At 39.5% G+C, this 21,958-nt stretch overlaps 1 protein-coding gene across 4 annotated transcripts in view; it reads right to left on the bottom strand.

Annotated features, from left to right (window-relative positions):
• Window positions 1–837: 837 nt before the first annotated feature.
• Window positions 838–21,958, bottom strand: part of ELAVL4 (ELAV like RNA binding protein 4) — a 60,955-nt gene continuing 39,834 nt past the window's right edge. The window contains exons 2-7 of one of the 4 annotated variants that reach the window (XM_054384616.1): window positions 17,903–18,006; window positions 7,524–7,677; window positions 6,881–7,106; window positions 5,366–5,404; window positions 3,675–3,677; window positions 838–1,165 (exon numbers count right to left, since the gene is read on the bottom strand). In XM_054384616.1, coding sequence (XP_054240591.1) covers window positions 838–1,165; window positions 3,675–3,677; window positions 5,366–5,404; window positions 6,881–7,106; window positions 7,524–7,677; window positions 17,903–18,006 — 854 coding nt within the window. Of the gene's footprint in view, window positions 1,187–1,690; window positions 1,712–3,674; window positions 3,678–5,365; window positions 5,405–6,880; window positions 7,107–7,523; window positions 7,678–17,902; window positions 18,007–21,958 lie in introns of all 4 variants that reach the window. The other 3 variants (XM_054384615.1, XM_054384613.1, XM_054384614.1) reach the window with 3 other exon arrangements.

Below are 21,958 nucleotides of genomic sequence, written 5' to 3'. Positions count from 1 at the left end.
CTAAAAAGTTACCAGTGCAGTATGAACATGACAAAGTTGTCAATTTCCCCTAAATTAGCCAGTCAAAATATTTTTTTTCTCAAATCCAGATTCTCTTGTAAAAATTCTTTATATTTTATAAAAATAGATTTTTCTTGAAACCCATTTTCAGCAAAGAGACCACCTCTTTGGCAACATTGTTAATGTTATTTAAATTGTTATGTCATCAGGTATCCCCCTGTAACCCCATTCCCTAACAGAAGACTGTTTAGTTCACATGATACAAAAAGAAAAAGGAAAAAGAAAAAAAAAGTTGCAAAATTATGTTCTTTTTGCAATTTTTTTTTTGTTCCTCTTTAAATTTATGTGGGGGGTTTACCAATCTAATTCAATCAATGTTTTGAAAAAAGATAAAGAAAAAAAAGGAAAAAAAAAAAAAGAAAGAAAACCTCTTTTTTCTCGCTTTTAATCCCATTAGCTCGTAAAAATTGTTTTTTGTTTTATTATTTTTTCAAATGAGTGAATGGTCATCTTAAAAAGACCCACCTTCAAGGAAGGTAGTAAAACTAGCTGGCCGGGTAAAAATCCCTGCACATTGTTATCTATGTATATTATATTCAACAACGACAGCTATGAAAGAACATTCAATGCATCAAAGGTTTTTTTTTTTTTCTAAGCATTATAAAATCCTTTCCTGTTCCTCACAGGATATCCAATGTTTTAATACTTAGGCAACACTGGCTTATAAAGTCCATGGTTGAATATAAGCCTTGAAGAGTTTTTTTTGTTTTGTTTTTATTTTTTTTTGTTCGTATATATATTTATATATATATATTTTAGTAAGTAAGGATATGAAATTCAGGATTTGTGGGTTTTATTGGTTTTAAAGGAAACTTGCAATACTCTGTCTCCTAAACGGTATCCATTAAGGCTGGCAATCGCCATGGCAGCTTCGTCGTAGTTGGTCATGGTGACAAAGCCAAATCCCTTGCACTTGTTGGTGTTGAAATCACGGATCACCTTGACATTATTGACTGCTCCAAAGGGACCAAACAACTGCCACAGCACGCTCTCGTCTGAGTCGGGAGACAAGTTGTAGACAAAGATGCACCATCCAGTCCCGGTGTGACCAGGGATATTCATTCCCACAAGGCTCGTCATACCATCAATTGTGATCGGAGAAAACCTACCAAGTAAAAAGAGGGGTCTATTCTAAATAGATCTCTTGGCATAAGCTACATGGAACCAAGACTTTAAAATAAGCAAGCCGACGTCAGAGACTGTTCTCGATCTGGAAGTGCGCTACAAAGCCACCCTTGGTCTCTAGAGCCTACCTAAGTGGAGGGGAGCTGTACTAAACCAGATCAAATTCAGGCATAAACACATCTCCTTTCATAGACAAGCCCTAACTACAAGTCTACAAAGATCTAAGGAAAAAAATGCTTAAGGACAATGCAAGTCAAAAAGGGCCTGTACGTGTTGCTATAAACACAAGTTCGTTTAAAAAGGCCTGCAGGAATCTGCTACTTGTTCTTATCACTAAAATAATAGTTCCAGGGCAATGGAGATCTGATGCTTTACCTCTTACTAGTTTGCAGTGAGAAAACTCAAACAAGCTTCAAGACTTATTTTTAAGATAAGTATGAAATGCTACTGTCAGGATTCAGATGTAAGAGTAGCATCTTTAGCTAAAAATACTGTTTGATTTAGCGAGACATCTCCTGACATAGTCCTTGATTAACATACACTGGGAAAAAATCCAGTTAATAAAGAAATCCTAAAGGTGGCCACATATTAAAAGAAGATTTTTGCAGCAGAGTAAACAAAACAGTGCATAACTGTAATTAATAAGGATGCCAACTAAAATATCTTGACACTGAGACGTCAGTCCATGACAGGCTCTTCGGGTCTTCAGATAGTCAAGGTAGAAAGACAAGCTCCTAGAAATCTGATAGAGCACCGTAACTTCCCCTCCCTACCCCCACAGTTGTCTTTTGGGACCTGTTTTTTAACTTGAACATTGGAACTGGGAAGCTAACACCAAGTAGCTGTTTATGAACACAGAACCACCATAGAATAATATAGGCTGGGCAGGATCTATGGAGATCATCTGATCAACCTCCTGCTCAAAGCAAGGCTAACTTCTCAAATAAGATCTGCTGCTCCTGGACTTGCAGAAGGCAGTTCTGAAAACAGTCCAAGGACAGCAGCCCTTGCTCCAGTGAATAATTTTCCCCTACACTCAGTTAAACTTCCCCTGATGCAAGCTGTAACTGTTGTCCTTTTGCAGCTGACCTCCAAGAAGAGCCTGGCTTGGTCTTTCTTCAAATGCCCCTTGTAGACTGTTGAAGACAGCAGGGAGAGGCTCAGCGCTACCTCTGCCTTTGCTGAATTTCACCATGCTCCTCCAGCACATCCAGGTCTCCCCGGTGGCAGCTGGGGCAACAGCCCCTGCTCCCTCACCAGTGTAGTGTCACCCATTACTGCAAGGAGGGCGCATTGCAGCCTGTGACTCAGTTATTAATGAGGATGTTAAGCAGTATCAGCCCTCAGGATCAACATAATTTTCCTTTCATCAGTTTGAAAAAAAAAATGACATGCTTTCTGAAGCTACACTTTGGGATATGTTTTAAAATAACAACTGCACAGAGGAAGCATCTTCATAAAAATCCAGTTTCACATGTACCTTCAATATGATGTTTAATATCAGAACTGAATAATAATTCCGCAGGATTTTCTGAGTAATGACTGAGGGAGTGGAGGGGGTGAGTGAGCTCTTGTGTTCTCCTAAACTCCTTTTACACTGGTAATATTTTTATACAGATTTAGCAATCTCAACAATATCACACAGCGTAGATTAAATAACTAAGAAAAACTAGACCCTTGACAGCTGATCGCTATTCTGTTGGCTCCTGATGGCACTCAGGTTGTATATTCAAGTGAAAAAGACACTTGGAATATATATCTTAAACTTGGAAGCATCACTGGAGCGTAGCTATGCTGTAAATGAAGGGTTTGAATGCTCACAGCGTTGGATCCTCAGACCTACATACAGCTTCACAGACAGTTGATTAAAAAGAGGTGGCAATTTTCCAACTCATCCTCACTTCTGCAACATCTTTCAGTGTCTCTCCCACATACTGAAGCTAGCAACATTATTATAATGGTTCAGCATGTCTCTAGCTCCCAGTATTTCCCCAGCTGCTGGGAACAGGGCAGGATGAAGCCAGTTTACAATGCTCCTTCCATCATATGTGGAATTGTAAATAAAGAGTCTGGGTCTGAGAGCTTGTACAACCCAACAGCTTCCATTTATTTCAAAATTCAGAAGATGGGACTTCAAACCCATTCCTGTCAACTGCCAACTGTGCTAGTAACATACATAAGCCAGAAAATGCTCCTTTCCTGCAATGTTTAAATTTAACCTGAAGCACAACACTAACATGCACACTACCCCCTAAGTGATGTTGTTGTAAGATCTGTGCAACGCAGAGCTGTGTCACAGCACGTTACAAAGCTCTGCATATTTACAGAATGCTGCTCTGATGCAAAGGGTTAAAGCTTCACAGTTTACTCTGGAAGCCTTTAGGAGCTACGCAGCTTTAAACTATTTATGTACCATGAGCACAGGAACTGCTGTAAATCCAAGAACACACATGAAACTAGTGCAAGTGTATTGACACAAATGCAAGAACCTACTGCATAAGTAGCTTTGCTACTACCAAATATTCTGAAATTAATGTCAATGAAACCTTTGTTCCACGTCAGCACATTTCCATCAGCACCACATACAGGGAAAGAAAGAACTGCCCCCTAAACTCAGCAACACTACACTATGGAAATTTGTCTCAATGTGGTGTTTTTTTTTGGTGACCCTCACTTTTAAGTAGAGGGTTTCCTAGTGCAAAATTTGCTGGGAGGAGATGCAAACTAATTTTAGATGCCTACAAAGCAACTTAAGCACTGCTGTGATTTGAGGCTAATATTGCAGACTGACTATTAAGAAAGCAGATATAAAACTTAAAAATAGGTAACTCACACTTTTCCTTCTATAGACTAAGACATGAAGAATTCAAACCCTCACTAATTCTGACTAATCCCTGTTTGTCTTGCATCACATGCCAGTGCAACTCTGGGGAAGCAGCAGCAGTAGCAAAAAACCTAGGAAAAACTACCAGAATAAATCCATCCTTCTGACACTGACTTCTACCTGAAGATACTTGTGGCCACAGCTTGGGCAATGTACCAAACTAGAAAGGAGAACACAGGAGAAGCGGTATGTGATAAAATTAAGTGGTAAGTTCTGACCCCTTGTATCACCATCACATGCTGCAGTTGTAACAGTGTGCTAATGAACATCAGAAGCAGTGCTTCTGGGAAGACATGCTGTCTGTTTTGACTTGCTTCTGTAAACAGTCTTGAGGTTTGTGACTTATGATAGCTAAAAGCAGCAGTTAAAACCCATGCTACTGTCCACTACTCGCTAGTGTTAAGATACTTACCATACCATTTTACAGGGCAGGCTTTAAACAAAAGCTCAAATAATTTTCAAGTGTGGTGAGCAGAGCATTTCAGAAGCTTAAGTAGTACTTTCTCATCTTAATTGAGAGAGGTGGCTGGACATCAGGAATAAGACTACATTTATTTTGCTGTAAAGTTTCGCTTGTTTTGATGTGTGCCATCAGAAGAAACACTAACAACATGTCAACTCATTTTAGCTATCAGATCAAACACTGAACACACTCATGAAACAGCATAAATGTTTACAAATCAGCTGAGCTCTATCACACATACGTGCACATACATGAACAGACAGAGCCATTTTAAACAAAGAAGTACCAAGCATCGAGAAAATTTCAAAGTATTAAACCTGTAACAAAAGAAACTCAGGGCTGATTAAGGTGCACACAGCTATATTTAAGTCAAACTTGAGAAACCAGATGTAGGAGGAAGGGTTTTAACACAGATTCAGACAACAGCACCGTAATTGTCTGACTGCTAAATTTTCCATGATCAGATTGTAGGTTAGTTAAAAATGTGATTTAATAGTTCTGATTCTGGAAAAAGTGCCATTTCACAGGGTGACTGCAGTTTGAATGCTTGTAGCTGTTGCACCTAAACCATTTCAGAAGCCCACCTGTAAATAAAAAAAAGTTGAAAGAAAAAAAAAAAACGTAAAAAACCCACAGAATTTGCATGTGTGGCCTTTAAAGGAACAAAACCAACTGAAGTCCAAACTTAAAAAGAATTTGACATGCTGGTGGAAGAAAAGAAGGAATTAAAGAAAAAAAAAATTAAAGTTAGTGAAGTAAAAAAAAAAAATAATAAATTGTAGCACCAATCTGTGCCAACACGGACATCTGGCAATCTGTGGAATTCTAATTACCTCTTTACGCCATAGGCCATATTAAGCAAATTGTCCAGCCTGAAAAGAGAAGGAGGGTCTTTGGGTTAATGTCTCACAGATGGCAAGATCGCTCAATGGAACTATTATTAATAGCGTTCCAGTTTCAAAGAAGAAACGTTCAACAAGTTTCCCACACATCTAAGGAGCCTAACAACTCCCAGCCTGCTTTGTTAAGTCTGAAGTTGTGCTTAAATTTCCACCACATCCTTTAAAGCCGTTTTAGACTTGCCTACAGCCTTACAGAAAACTTTCGTTTTCAGGATTTTTTTTAAAATCTGCTTTAGTCCTTTTTTTTAAGATACTACTACAAAAAGTGTTTCTAAATAATTCAACTGCTCACCTTATTTGCAGTTAACTTGGAAATAAAATCTTTTAGTTCAAAATTAAAATCAAACTGCAAATTTCAGTTCTTGATTCTAAATGCTTTAATCTACAATAATTCAACTGTTCACCTTTATTTGCTGTTAACTGGAGATAAAATTTTTCAGTTCAAAATTCAATCGAACTAAATTTCAATTCTTGATTCTAAATGCTTTAACCCCCCCCACGTTCTCCCCACTATATTACATATATTTAGCATTAATCCTTCATGCTATGTCCATCTAAATGACTACTGAATGTGCAGAACATAATCATCTGCTTTCCATGGGAGCACAATGAAATCCTTCTGTCCATGGAATGATTTAGAGATAACCTCAATGGACACAGCTGTGCCGAAGACAAAAACAAGTGTAAATTTAATGTATCCGAGGACTGGCTTTTTAAATGGATTAGCACTTTTCATCACTGAAAAACTTAAACTAATTTTGAATAATTCTCCACAGCCAGGATAGAATTCAGTTATATGTTGAATATATCCAAGCTTTCTTTTTTGAAGACAGGTTTTGAATGCTAGGTTGCCTGAAAATTACAGTAAGTGGAAACATCACATATTGCTGATGAATCAGATAGAAACAGTAAATTCCGAATGTAAAGGGTAAAACATCCTCAAAAGTATCTGAAGAATCACACCAAAGACTTAATATAAAGTCTCTTTGTACTAAGAGCAGATATCTCAGACTAATAAATTTAATGATACTGATGCTGACTGAACAGACTCAGCTTTTTTCCTGCTACCAATCCACTGTCATTAACATCAAAGTCTAAACTGCATCAAAACTGTAATAATATGGCAGAAAATAAAAGCATTACCAAAAAAAAAAAAGATAAAGAACAGGATAGTCACTGCTTATCTGATTACCAGTGTAACTCTATTCTGTTCTCCCTTTTTCTATGAGCCTTCATGAGATCTGATTGTACAGTACTTCAGCTGTTTAGGTAAATACAACATGACTACTGCTGTCAGCAGATTTTCCTCCTCATTCTCCAGGAAAGAATATTTAATTTTACAAAGAAAATCAGGTCAGCCTACGCAACTAAAGCGTATTTTCCTGTGCAGCACCTGCCCCACACTGTCGTCGCTGGTGGTACTTCATTTCTTTTCCAGGTAATTACCTGAATCTCTGAGCCTGGTGGTGAAGTGGTCCAGGGTAGCGTCTGTTGGGAGACTGATACAGCTGTGAAAGGAGTGCCTGGCTTGTTTTCTGGCTGGGGTTATTGGCAAACTTCACAGTAATTGGTTCTGTAGCACCACTAGGCTTCTGGCCATTTAGTCCCTTTATGGCTTCTTCTGCCTCTATTCTCTTATCAAAACGGATAAATCCCACACCTCGAGAAACCCCTGGGAAGTAAAAAGCACACCCACAGGTGAGTATTTGCAGGAACAGCCTCATCTATAATAAGAACAAACTGAACGCTGGGTTTGATTTCACAAAGCATACGATCGCAAATTGAGTAAAGTCCTACAAAACCAAAAAAAACCCTCTTCCCCATCCATCTGCATTCTCCAAAATCAGTCCCTACCGTATCTAATACAAAGGTTAAGTAAACCACATCCTGCCTTTTGAGATCTCTCCTGAAAGATGCAATGAACTGTTACTCTTATCAATAGGCTTATAAAGAACCAGGCACCTCATTTTACAGAAGTCACCTTGTCTTAAAACCCAACTATCAGCAAAAACATTTACAATTTAGTCATTTCCAGAAAAACATGCATGTATTAAGAAAGTTTTGTTGTTTTTTTTTTTTTTTTTTTAACCTGTGACTTGATCAACCAGAATCCGTGAGGTGATGATGCGCCCGTATTGTGAGAATAACTGCTCTAATTCTTTCTGGGTCATTGTTTTCGGAAGGCCGCTGACATACAAGTTTGCATCTCTGATAGATGCTGAACTTGGACGGGCATATGACACCTATGGATTGAAGAAAAGGAAAGGCAGATTAGCAATCTAGAGCCACTCTGCGTTTTAAACAGACAAGTTACTTTCTGTTCTTTCACCAGCAACAGCCCTAGAGTTCAGACACTACCTGTTCTGCAAAACCAACAAAGCCAGGAAAGGCTGGAAGAACAAAGGAAGAGCTAGAGAAAGCTTAAAAATAGACACAAGGGTTCTTTAAGTGCAGTCATAAAATAAACATTGTTCAGAGGTAGATGAACATGCAACTTCCTACGCATGGCTCTGCAAATTTACCCCTATGGGTTGTGGGTGTATGTACGACTTACTGTATCCAACATGTAATATCCTTAGCACACACATAGCACTCTGAAGTTCCAGCATATTTTTCTCCCCCCCCCCATGTCACCCTCCCCTCCAAGTGTCTGAAACAGATCAGGTTATTTGCAGAGTGATCTTTTGTGCTATCTCTTTGTGTTTTCATCCTGAGCTGGCAAGATCTGTTCTGGATGAACAGTAAAGTACTGGTGAAATTAGACTAAATGAACATCTGCTCAGGGAACTGTATACTGACACTCATTGTCATAGCTGCAATTTATCACAAGAAGTTCCCTTGCACTATAAGCCCATAACTAGACCATAAAATATTATGGCCAAGCAAACAAGAAGATCTGGCAGAGGCACTGCATGCATGCTGTTGGAAAATTATTAAATGAAGACTCCCTTAACTGCTCTTCTACCTATGAATCATATTTATAATTATAATACATACATAAAAAGCCTTCTGCACTTTAAAAATACTACATACATTTAGAATACACACATTTAATGTAATAAAAATACTTCTTGGATAAAGCCTAATGGCATGTATTCAGCATGGATCACGAAGAATTACTCCGCAGCACATCTGAAATAGCACTGCATCCAAACTTGAATATTTTGCACTTCATCTAGATTTATTTAAATATAAACAGATCAGTACATTCCTGCATTATGTTGTAAAATGTGTCTTGGAAGGAAACAGGGAGGGGGGTGTCACACCATGAACGCAACACATTCAGTAATTGTCTTCTCTTCCTGAGCCTTAGCCCAAACACAAATGATGACAAATGGATGCCTTTATGTGTTTCGTGTGTCAAAGAGTTCTCTTTATGTGCTCCACACCTAAAAATAGATGTTGACTCAACATAGAAAGTGATGTTAATGACTAATATTTGCTTCCACAATCTTCTCTGCATAATAGCGGACAAATTCTGAAGATTCTTGATTTTAAGGTTTTTGGCAACTTCTTTACAACTTACATGTTTGCACATAACCTTTTAAAACTAACATTTACAGAGAAGGCTACAGAGAGGAGGTGGAAAAAATTTAGCGAAAGAAATGTGAAAGAAGTTAGATAAAACATTTGCATCAACTCCAGTACAGCACAACAGCTCAACAGATGCCAGGAGCAGATAAACCTTCAAGTGCTAAGATGAGGAGAAAGGGAGAAGGATATCAGGGTGAAAACAGTTTTGTGCCTCACTGATTTAGCATCTCACAGCCCATGATCTCCTGATAGGGTGCAGTACTTAAGTCACTTAATCACTGGTCCCAAACACCCTTCTGATGCTCCAGGACCAGAACACACACAGCATCTCTTGGCTTTTATGTAGCTTGGATCGAGTCAGGTACCTGGGGAAACCAAGAATAACTATGCTGGGCTTTCACCTACAGACACCATGCTGAAGGTCACTGGTTTTGACTGCGCTCGGTGCGGTGGTCTCATGTCGATGGCTCCCCACTTCCAATCCTGTGCTAGGGTGTTCAGAAAAACAGACCCTCTCCACACTCTGCAAACCTTGAAAGGGTACTGTAAGGGTTTAGAAACCTACAGTTTAACCTACTTTAGGAATAACAGTTTAAAAAACACTTAAAGGCCTCTCTGGAGTAGGGGCAGGGACCTTACCTATTCCTCAAAACTGAGAGCAGCAAAATTAATAAAGTACCTGGGAAAACAGCCAGGGGTTTCCTTTGGGTTTTCTCACTCTGGCACATTCATTAACCAAATGCCACATTACAGGGAAGATGAAAAATACTGGGATATGCAAAAAACCCACGACTTCCCAGAGCAGCAAGTGCCTGACATTCTGTATTATATACTTATACATACAGGAAATGCTCTGCACTCGTAGGCCATGCAGACAGGCAGCGAAAGGAGACTGCACAGGCTCACAAATCCATCTCCCCACAGCTCCTGTAAACACCAGTTGTCGCTAGGGTCCAATTTTTATTTCCTCCTGCAATCAAACATTCAGGTTGCAGGGGAGCCTGGGCCAAAGAAAGAAGCTGCCAAAAGCAGCTCAGCCATCCTTTAATATCAAGGAGAAAAGGTTGCAAGCTGAACGGACTCAAGGCTAGTAATGTCAATTATTTATCTGTTTTTGAATCTTTTTCATCTTCCCTCTCAGGTCAGCCAATGACAAATCAATTGGTTAGTCTGTGCCATCCTGCTTTCAAGCTATTATTCAGTTAGTACTGAGGATCGGATGTCTTCCCATGCATTAGCTATCAAAGGAAGAAATCATCCACCCTGACCACCAGACCAGAAGTTCCTTGTGCGGTCAGAGTTAAAAGGAAAGTCAAAAGCAGCTCCCATTTTGTCACTGAAAACCGCAAAGCGCTGCGTGAGGATGCTGCAGTAATTCTTTATATTCACAATAAGGATTTTTTTTTTTTTTTTTTGCTCACAGCAGTGTTACCATCTTATAGTGAAAAGGTGAATTGAAAGAAAAAAGTATATGGAAATAGTAAGCACCACAAAAAAAAAAAAAAAAGAGCTGGAGGACACTAAACTACTCTTTGACCCAGGCACTTTCCAGCATTAAAACATTTGTCCACTTGCGTGGCAGTTAGAGGTCAAACAATGGTGTTACACTTCACTGCCAAAGATCAGTTAGGAGTTCTTCAGTCAAATTTGCAAGGGAGAGAATAAAATATTGTGCAATTCATTTTATAGCTTGCTGGCCTCTGATGTTAGTTCCTATAAATAGATGGATAGGTACTAACTGTGAAAAACCATTTGCTAGGATATTCATCATCTGACATTGAACACTAGCCTGTGTAAGGGCTTCTCTTCAGCCACCTCACGTGTCTGCACCACTGTCTCCAAACACTGCTGCAGAGTCATGAGGTCCAGCATTCCATATCTTCCATGGTAATGCACATTTTCTTTCAAGAGCACAGAAAATATCTCCAACTAATTATCCTCCCTATTGATTTCTTACCCATTTTCCCATGTAGAAAACTTTCTGAAAAATTGCTAACCTCAAGACTCCTGAGAACATAAATTGAAGCAGTCTGGTCTTTCCAAGTCAGAGCCCACAGCAAAGGCACCCAGAGGCATGAATGCATCCCATTTGTCTTGCAACAGCGAGGTGCTGGATGGCAACCATTTAAATATTGACATTTAACCACCTCACTGCTGCTCATTTTAAGGGATGCTTTCACCTCATCTACTAATCCTGGACTTCTCAAACATTAAATCCATTTCTAGAAGCCTCCTTGCAGAATTCAAATCCCATCTACTCCAAAGAGACATGGCCTTGTCCTTCCCTACAACCTTGTGCTCTACACCAGCAGAGCCTCTCTGCCCTGGTCAAAGCATCTGTGGACAAGCAACCTAGCAGCTTACATCTTTCAAAACTAAAACTTGACCAAGGAGATATATGTTTTGCTCTGTGCCCAGTGTTACTCACCTGGGGAATATGAGAGACTAGTTGGTAAGTAGCCTTTAATCAGAGTGCTGCAGAGCAGCACAAGCATCCACAGGCCACCACCAAACCACCCACACTGATGGTACCTGCAATCCCTGGGGCATCTCCCGAGCCACAAGCAGTTCAGGTGCAATTGGTGATAAAAGATTTCCTGGGCACCCTTCAAAAAAGTTTGTATAACACTGGAAAATAAAGTTCTTTGTGACCTCAATTCTGAAAGACTTCACTTTATCTCTCTGCATGACACTAAGATGTAGGATTTCTTGCATGACTTTTGGGGTGAGTCACTTAACTTTTTTCAGCCCATGGTCCAAATGAATAAAATGGGGACAATCCTTCCCTCACTTTCTGCCTCTTATTCCACTGCTATGTACTGGAAGCGCTTTAATAAGACCATCCAAAACCAACACAAGCAAAAAAGCACAACCTCACTTATTTTATGAACATACCCAACTAGAAGAAAATCTGCTCAACACCAAAGAACAGACTATGGCCAGAAGAGACCTTTCCCCACAGTCAGTTACAAGCCCTTGTCTATATATCCTAATTTTGTGTAAAAACACAGACTTGAGAATTCCTCCTGTGAAATCTACGTGCCTTATCAGAACAGGCACACACAAAAGCTGTCTACTCCAAAGGCTAAAGAGCAGAATCTGGAATATTCTCACATCTGCTTGCCTTGCTTTGTCCTTTTCTTCTCTCCAAGCTGTTGGCTGGGGGATGGAGAGGAGTGAAAATGCACATTATTGTTGAGCAATTCAATGCCATTTTACTAGGATTAATTATGATTGCAGGTAAGATACAATGGTCTACTCCAATTCAGGAAAGGCATCCATAAATAATAACCTAGAAGCACTCAGGCAATATCAAAGCAAGGCTAAAAGAACTAATTGCAATGGCCAAACTGGAGCAGTTAAGGGAAATCGCCGCTAAGAGAAGATGCACAGACTAGCAGGTAAAGGCTCTGGTGCTTGCTGAACACGCAGAGCCAAATTCAAACCTTCAAACAGCACTGCACAGCCTTTCAAGCCATAGCATCATAAGAGGCATGAAGGACCAAGAAGGATGTGTTAATAAGCACTATGAAGTCCAAAAGGTTACACAGACAGAAGCTCCTAAAGAGCAAAAATTAAGTGAATATAGCTGGGGCCTTCCAACTTCATGGCATCTTTAAAATTTCCTGTCCAAGGCTTTGTCCCAAGGCTGCAGCAGTCACAACAGATGACCTCTCTTATGACTACCTACCACACAACAAGCAATTAAATTTTAAACGTAATTTTAGAAAAACTACATCCCAAATCTGCAGTTTGAAAATGCCTGCAATCTGAGTTTTCAGGGAAGGAAAGCAGTACATGCTCTTTTGCACTTCTATCCTCTTCAAAGCTTTGCTGGAGCTTAGGGAGAAATGGAGCTGACTGTGTCTGGAGGCAAGTGATGAGCTGGCAGAGTGCACAGGGTACAGCACATACCATGTCCCTGCACACATGGGGGGGTGCAGTGCAATTGCCTTCAGGGGAATCTTAAAACATGCAGATCCCTCTTTGTCACTGTCCAGCATCTTTGGCTCATACCAGATCTTCCACTCCCCCTAGACCCTCTATAGAACACCTAAAGGACCCTCTGTGCCTTCCTTGCTGTATTTCACCTTCCCCACCTCCCTCACAAATCCAATCATCTCTGTATATCCTCACCCTACCAGCTGGCTTTCCACAACATCCCATTTCCTCACTAGGAAAAGCAGCTGTAGACAGTGGCCAGCAGCTCAGTGGCCGATAGCCCCTCGGGAGGCTATGGGAGGATAGGAGTGGAAAACGCCGAGTCTTTGGCAGTCTTGTGCCAAGGGCACCCAACACCTAAGTTCTGCTACCACAACTATCAGCAAGCCAGTGCTCCCTGGCTGCAACTCCAATTGTTGAGTTTAACTCTCCAACCACATCCCAAGCAGTTTAGGACAGGATGCAGGAGATGCAGATCTCTTCCCCATCGCTTGTTGCTGCAGCCTTCCTCCTCCCCTGTCCTGTGCTTCCCACACCTCCTTTGCTGCTGAGCACAACTGGAAGGCAATCTTTTTGACAAATGACTTTGTAGGACAGAGAAGTCTGAGGTTGCTGTTATTTGGTTACCCTACAGTGACAGGACAGTTTGTAGTTTTGCAGACAACTACAAGAATTAACATGGACAGATTTAGAGCCTGAATTTCATAGGAATATATGCTATTTCAGAGCACGCCAAAGAAAAGATGAATAGCAAGATCTTTGAGGAGAGAGTTTTCCACCATAGCCTTATTCTCTGTATTTAGGACAATTGCATCAAAGAACAGGAAAGTAAAGAAGATAAATATTTTTAGCTAACAATAGGAAATGTTAATATAGCAGCAACAAAACTGTATGTTATTTATTCACTTAACTGAAAATTAGAAAAAGCCACAGAGAAACGTTCATCTGTTTGGATTTTATCATTTGATACCTGTGACAGATCTAAAAACTAGAAGGCATCAAGAGCTGAAAGAACCCAGATGTCTTATCTCTTCTCACTAAGACTGCTCCCTTTGCTCCAGCAGCACCATAGTGTAGTATCTTCTCCTTTGAAGGAACAAACAAGCCCACCTATTCTCAGGCAACAGAGAAAAGGAAAGAGGGGGACAACAAGACTGCACTCCAGGGGATCATTGGCTCTTTTTTTAGATTTCAAGCTTCCTTTCAAAACACTGTTCTGCTCTTGTTCCAGCACCCCCCAATATTAAGTCAGGTCACTTGAATCCTCATGCAAAATGCTAAATCCTGCCTTCACATCCTTTCAGACGCTGTCCTTTTCCCAGGGAAAAAAAAAAAAAAAAAATCACAGTTTAAACAATCTGTACCTCATGCAGCACACATCTTATTTTCCTTCCAATATTCGATGCAGCTGAATTGCTAGGCAATCTTCAACAGCAGCAGTGACCTTTCATACGCTTTTATGGATGGGCAAATTTATTTTCTAAAAATAGGTTCAATTTCTGGAATATATATTTATTTCAACACACGCTGCATCTTCCCTCATTCTAAGCTGTTTTGTAGAATTATGTCAAGCTCTAGCTGTAAAAATAAAGTGAAGCCCTTCTCCCTCACAAGATGCTGCTGCTGCTACGAAATGGCGTAAATAAAATATGCACTATGATCAGCTGAGGAGGAACATAACATGTATAACCTATTACCACCAAACACAACACTTCCTTCAATGCTCTCCCCAAACAAATATTCTGTAAATAGTCACCTCTCCACTTCGACTTGAAAGGGCATCATTGACTTAAATAAAATGCACATAAATATTTTTGTTGCCACAGTGAAAAGGGATTATTTATTGTAACGATGAAATAATAAAAAGAACATTTCTCCAGTTATTTCAGTCTGCACATCTGAGAGCAGACTGTGCCTGGCTGTTTTGCTGATCCTGCTATAAAACCAGTTCCTCCCGCGACTGCACAGCTGCCTTGCAAGGCATCAGAAAAGAAGGAACATTAAACTGCCCTCAAAACATTACAGAAGTGAAAAGGACAGAATATAGGGACACATGCACACAGTATTTTTTTAAGGAATTAAGCCTTGTGGAGTCAAAAAAACCCTGGAAATATGATGTCCCGAAGCCAGCCCATACACAAGGGAGTGCGGAGCCCATGACTGAGCAAGGAGATGGGACACAGCCACCAGGACCAAGGTGACCTTGGCAAGCAGAAGTAATTTGCCCCTGTAAAAGGGTTTTCACAAACTATTCATTTCAACCTTCCATACAAACAGCTTCCAAACAAAAGGTAGCCAGAGAAGCACTACCTGCAGGGCTGCAGCCACCCAGCATACGTGAACAGAGACCAAGGTCCAGCCTTTTCATCAAGAGAATGTTACAGGTTCATCCTGGGGCATAAAACTCAACCACATTCATAATGAAAAAGTAAACCTTAAACAGTATTTAAATATGTTTTAGCCTACAAAACGATGAGCCACCAAATCTTCTTCTACATGTTTTGAGACAGATTTTTTTTTCTTAAATATACCGAAAGTGCATTTTTACATAAACATAAAGGGCATCTAAAGTAATCTGCTCTGATAATTAAATAGAGTAATTCCAAGAATCAAAATACTTGAACTTTATAATGAATCATAGTGAGATGCTAGAAGGGGAGATATGGGGGCAACAGGCCAACTAGGAGACTTCAGCAGCACTTAGTTCAGTTTCTCATCACTTTGCAGCCCTTTGGAAACTAGGGGCACCTCCGGCAACACGGGCGCTGCCAGGAGCACTAAAAACATGATTCACCACTCAGCATGAACATTGGGAAACCTCCATTCACATCACACAGAACCAGGAAAGCAGATCTAATTTAAAATCTCTAAGAGCAAAATAATATACAAAACCAAACAAGGGGATGAGGTGAGGCGAGGTGATTCCGCAATTAAAAATCGGGTTGGAAACTGACAATTAGATGCCTGTGTGTCCAAAACTTCCCTGTTTGAATAGAAGGCTCCCTTGGGTTTCTTTCTGGCAACTGCACTAACACTTAACTAAACCAAATTTTGTTTAAAAAAAGCAGCCCACACATTTCCCCAGTCACTGAAAAAAATCGTGCAGCTCCCATGCAGGTAGGTTAGGTAAATCTCTTGGCGTATTAATTTTTTACACCTCTCGAGCTCCACAAAGTATCATGCATTCTATAAAAGACTACTAGTGAGAAACACCCAAACCAAATAAAATCACTTGTATTCATAAAACTCACACTAGATTAAGAAATTAAAGAAAAAGCTATCTAAAATGACATTGCAGCATGGGAAGTTACTGATAATATATATCTTTATATGACAAAAAAATTAGTTTTTTATGTGAGAGAAATGCAAAATAATTGGATTAGGCTGAAGTTTTTGGAGACCTCTTAGATGCTTTCCATAACCTTGTAATACTATGAAAACAATAACATTGGTCTGGTTCTTTAAAAAAAATAAATCCAAAAATGCAGGCTAAATAACAGGTGCTTCAGAAATGTGACACCTTTGCTAACACTGAATAATGTTCAAAAATGTAAGACTGCTGCACTACAAAGTGATCTAGTTTTAAGTTCTACTGAGTTTAAAGTTTATTTTATTAGACAGGTTACTTTCAAAATACATTTCTCCTTATAATGTGCCTTTAAAAGCAATTTGGGGAGCAACTTACTGCTCAACTTTTCACTATAAGCAGAAACTGCTGAGTCCAAGCATGTACTTCCACCTGCAGCAGCAGATAAGACAGTAGATTTTGCTGCTTTGCCTTACGTTTTCCTCCAAGTTTTTTTATATTTAACTCTACAAAACCATGCTGTGAGCATTTTGATATATGGCCCACTACATTTCTATGTAAGAGGTTCAGAAATAGCCTTCTTTATGTAATCCATGCAGCTACTCTACCACTTTTATAATCCTCATCTTAGGACTTCAGCTCTTCACTAATCAAACAGGTCAGGAAAACAACTTGATTGAAACAACCCTTAGAGATGCAAAATATTTTTGCTTTAGGGAATACAACTTTGTCCAAACCAAAACCTTCAGTGAGAAACAGTAAGCACAACTGAAGTATTGATCACACTGTATCTTGCACGATACAAAAACCACTGATACATTTTGTACAAAGGTTTTCATAAGTAAAAAATCGTATTTTAAAATTTAACATTTTTGGCTTTGAAATACAAATCAGCACAGAAAAAAAAATATTAAGAAAACGGTACAAATCAGAGACCAGGAATCAAAAATGATGAAAGCAGTGTCAGATAAATTGGAATCTGGCTGTTCTCCTTCATTTTTTTGATTCACAGTCCTTAAACTGTACTATTTGTCAGATTTCAGGATGTGGAAATCTTCCATAAGCTGTTTCAAAAACGCTTTATCAGCCAGGCAGCAAAAACGTGACAGTGTTGAAGCTTGCTTTTCTTGTGAGACCACTAAAGAAGGTTGTTGAATAACTAATGGTCTATTACAACAATGAAACGAGAGACTTGAGTGGGATCTTTAATCCCTCTAGCTTTTAAAAGAATACATCAAATTAAGAATGTGGAAATCAAGAAATAAAAATGTTGTTTTTGGAGAATGATGTATTCTAACTTGAGAGAAATATGCTTTCACACCTGACAATGACATGTCACTAAGAAACCTCCCTGCCAAGGTACTTCCCATTAAAACAACAAAAAGTGCAGCTTATGAATACACCACTGTGTACTTCACCTCTGTTTATGGACAATGCCATCACTATGGCTGTTTTAGTCTATATTTAAGCCTCACTGCAATGCCTTCCAGAACTTCCCCCCCTTTAAGGATAGTAATTTCAGAGATAGATTTCATCATCTGCCTTCCTCCCCATTGTTCCAAGGAGGAGCTCATTAGCCAAGCACATCTCACAACAGAGATGAAAATAGTGAAGAAGTTGCCAGAAACCATTTCAACTACTCTCTCCACTTCCTGAACTGAGCAAAAGTCATTTTGTGTTCTTACCTTTATGGTTTTGGTCTGGAGTCTGAGTCCATTTAATGTGTTAATGGCTTTCTCTGCATCCTTTGGATCAATATAGTTAACGAATCCATACCCTAAACTCTGCCCTGTTGAAACACAAGAAGAAAGAAAAAAAGGAGTGAGTATTTTTTTTAAGCACATGAAAAACTTCCAAAAATGGGAATACATTTCTCTTACACTGCTCATTTCATCCCTGCTGTCCCCTATGGTCTCTATGCTGTTCCTCATTTCATTATCTCTTTAGTACAGTAGAAACCAACATAAATTTTAAATTGCTGCTCTGAAGATCCTGCTTTAAAAATAAAATGCAACCCCTCTGTCTTCCCAGGAGTTTACAAGAAAACATGTACAAGGCTTGACAGCAGCAGAATTGTGTAATAGTTCTGTGCAGAGTTCCTAATAAACATAACTGGCTGGCCTGCCAGAGCAGTAATGAGGCCATCTCTTAAAAATAAAACCTGCACACGTAATTTTGCTGCTCATTTATAAACAAGTTTAAGTGTTTAAAGTGCACAAAATATGAAACAGTGTTTCAGCAGTAACAATGAAGCCACTAAAAAAAGAGGCAACCACCTTTACATCTCTCTTCACTGCTCAGTGAGCAGCTAGTACATAGGAGGAGAAAGGACAGATCAAATTGCAGTAGGATGAGACCACATTAAAGCTTTCTTCCCTGTACTAGAGATGACAGCAAAACCAAAATATTACAACAACTGCTGCTGTGCATGGGATGGCAGGAGCCCACTTTAAGCAGACAAAATCATTTCACCAGCTCCCGTTTCGCTACTAGGATCTGTGTTTGCAGCAGCAGAAGGAGAGGTGGTTAGTAACTGGGATAACTGACATGGTGCTGGAGAGGCCATGCTACTCCCACTACAGACCCTGACGCAGACAGCAGTGTTGGAACTGTGGGGCTGTAGTAGACTGTGCAAACCTGTACCAGAGCTACCTTTCCCCCATTCCCAAGAAACATCAATTCTATTAATGCAATGTGACAGCCACTTCCAGATCCCTTCCTTCAAGCCTCACATAGAAATCATTTGGCACATTTAGAGAACAGCAATTCTTACATTTCTTTAAGGCACATGCACAGAGATAATCAAATTTCAGGGATAAACAAGCCTAAGCAGGCAGGCAAGCTGTCCTGTATTTCAGCTACACTCCTTCTCATACACCCTTCATTGCATCTGGAAAACAGCAAGCCAAAAGACAACTTGCCTTTGGGCACTGATGCACAGGGGATCTAAGTGCTCCTGCTCACAGTCAGCTAGAAGGGAAACCTGTGAAAATCCCTCCCAAGAAGGGCAGCACTTGTGGAATACTTCTGTCCATAGGAGCAAAAAGCAGCAACCCAGCTCCTGCTCACCAGGATAAAGTGGAGGTTGGGAAATCAGCTGCACACCAAGTGTCTTGATGTATCCCGGAGGCACAGATCCTGCCTCCCAAGCACAAAGCTTTGTTTCTTTGTCTCCTGGACTACAAAAAAGCATCTGTGTGTTTCTCAAAGTCAGACACCACCAAAAATACAGCATTTGCTGTAACACAAATACAGGGAGAGCTTCTGTCTTACAAAATCAGATCAAAGCACTAGAAGCTGCTAACTATGCAATGGAAGACCTTAAAAATCCATGGAAACACTGCAGTTCATATGTCTAAAATGTCCACATGCAGGAATAAGGATTGAAAAAAAAAGGCTGTTTTAACCTCCAGTACATCCAGGGAGTGATTCCATCCAATCGATTTAACTTCAGAAAACAAAAAGTATAAAAACACATCTAGTCTTCCTGGAGAGCTGAATTAATCAACAAAAATACTCTTACCCACACAACATTAACGAAGAACAAGCTGAAGTCTGAGCATGAAGCCTGGAGTAGAAATACTGTAAAGATACTTTCCATGCTACATCTTCCTCTTGTTGTCTACTTGAGGCAGTTTTACAGCCCCAATCCCTATGCCTCTGAATGTACCAAATCTTTAAATCTATTGAATTCTTAATGGTGCTAGGCAGAAGGAAGCCATTCTCTAGGAAAAAAAACTCTTTTTACAGAGCAAGTTAGTTGTCCAATTCACTATCCATGGACCTTCAGAGATACGTAGGTAATAGGTGTAGCTGACACCAGGCCCTTGAATTTATGTCAGCCTGAACACAGACTTCCACATCCAGCCACTGTTATTCTCAAAATACATGGACTGTGAACCCCTGCAATATATACAATAATTGAAAATAACCTCTCATAGGAATATTTTTACTCTAAAAACTTCTGCACAGAAGAGACCACAGATAACCTGACAGACAACACAAGCTGTAGGTAAGGGAAAAGTGACAATGAAAAGGAAAACATTTCATAGACCATTCACTCCTTTCCTTGGGGTTCTCCAGTAATATTAAAGTTATTTAGATCTCATTCTCACTGCCACCTGGAAAAAAAAAAAAAAACCCACACTTTTCTCCAAGGTGGAAGATAAGGAATACCAACACAACATAACCTGCCTGGCTTAAAGAAAACAACATCATACAGTTCTACTTAGAGTAACAGGTACACAGAAGAAAAACATTTCTTCTTGTTAGCATATAACTCTTGAACATCACAAAATAAATTCCATTGCAAGTTTTATTTATAAAATTATACCTAATAGCTTGAGGAACAGGTCATATCAAATACACGCTGTATTGCCTGTATTACATCCTCACAAAAAAGGGTGGGTCTACTCATTCTAAGCACTGAATTTCTATTAATTCAAGAAAAATCCTTTTGATCCTAAAAAAACCAAACAAAACCAAATCTCAAACCCCACACCCTTTTCAGCCCAGTAAAATCACAGTGCATTTGTTTCCATCAGCAAATTCCTGTTGCTGCTTTCTACCACACACCTCACTTTCAAGTCAAGAGCTTGCCACTAAGGGGGGTATTTTGTTTAGTTTATTACGTGTTTTCAAGCATCTCCCCATAACATTTATTGAAGACAGACACTGCCCCTTCCTTACCCCACTATCTCAAAAAACTGAAAACAAACCCAGAAAAACCCCACAATTGTGAAATGCTTTATGAGTGCTGATAAACATCAAAGTTCCAGCATGCTAAACATTTACAGCTAAGAAAGCAAAAAGAAATATACATCCAGCTACAAATATGTTCAAATTACTCTGAAGAGCAATATACCTTATGACAGAAAACACACCAGCTACAACATAACTAAATGTTACTAGTATAGAAAAAGAAGGATGTGTTCAGAATACAGGGAGACAGTAGGAACTTTTGTTTTCTTCCTCAGGTGCTCTTATTGCATGCATTTGTGAAAGGGTAACATTTCTTTGGACGCAATCTGGCAGCACGAAGCAAGCAGCTGGACCTCTCAGTGGGATCCCACACAGACACTAAAGTTCATTCCCATGCTACACTTCCCAGGAACAGCACCGTAAATAGTAAATATTTTCTGTGATTTGGAATCCAATAGTACATCGCATGCTGCGATTCTGTAGGGCAAGGAAGAGATATTTCTAGATGATCCTAAAACAACACCTTGTTATATTTCCTGTTGCCATTGCTGTTTCTGAATGTTTTATCTAGCTTGCAGAGAACGTGCGGTGGACCTTCTATGATCTAGCAAAAAATAGGTGTAAAAGCAAGCAGTAACAGGGTTAAAAACTATCACAGACTCAGTCTTAAAAAAAAAAACACACACATGCAAAGCCAAGCACAAGCTAGTAATGTACATATTTTGTATTTTAGAAGGCTCCACTTCAGAGGTAAAAAATGACCAAAACTAAAACAAACCATGAGGAAGAATATGAAAAAAAAGTCACTATGTGCTGTTTATAACACGAATCCATACATCCTGAAACCTATGAAAAAGACCATGCCAGTTAAAGATTTGTACCAGCGTTTACTTCTGTGAGCCAGGCTGCTCAGGCCAATTCCATATTTAAATTGAGATAAAGGGGAAACTGGTAGCAACCAAACCAGATTAGAACAGAAAAACTGAAGCAAACAAGCAATAATCCAGAAAAAAAATCCCAATGACCTGTGGCTATAAAAA

This window comes from Indicator indicator, chromosome 10, assembly GCF_027791375.1.
Source record: "Indicator indicator isolate 239-I01 chromosome 10, UM_Iind_1.1, whole genome shotgun sequence".
In the NCBI taxonomy this organism is placed as follows: Eukaryota; Metazoa; Chordata; class Aves; order Piciformes; family Indicatoridae; genus Indicator; species Indicator indicator.
This window is presented reverse-complemented; position numbering and strand designations above follow the sequence as displayed.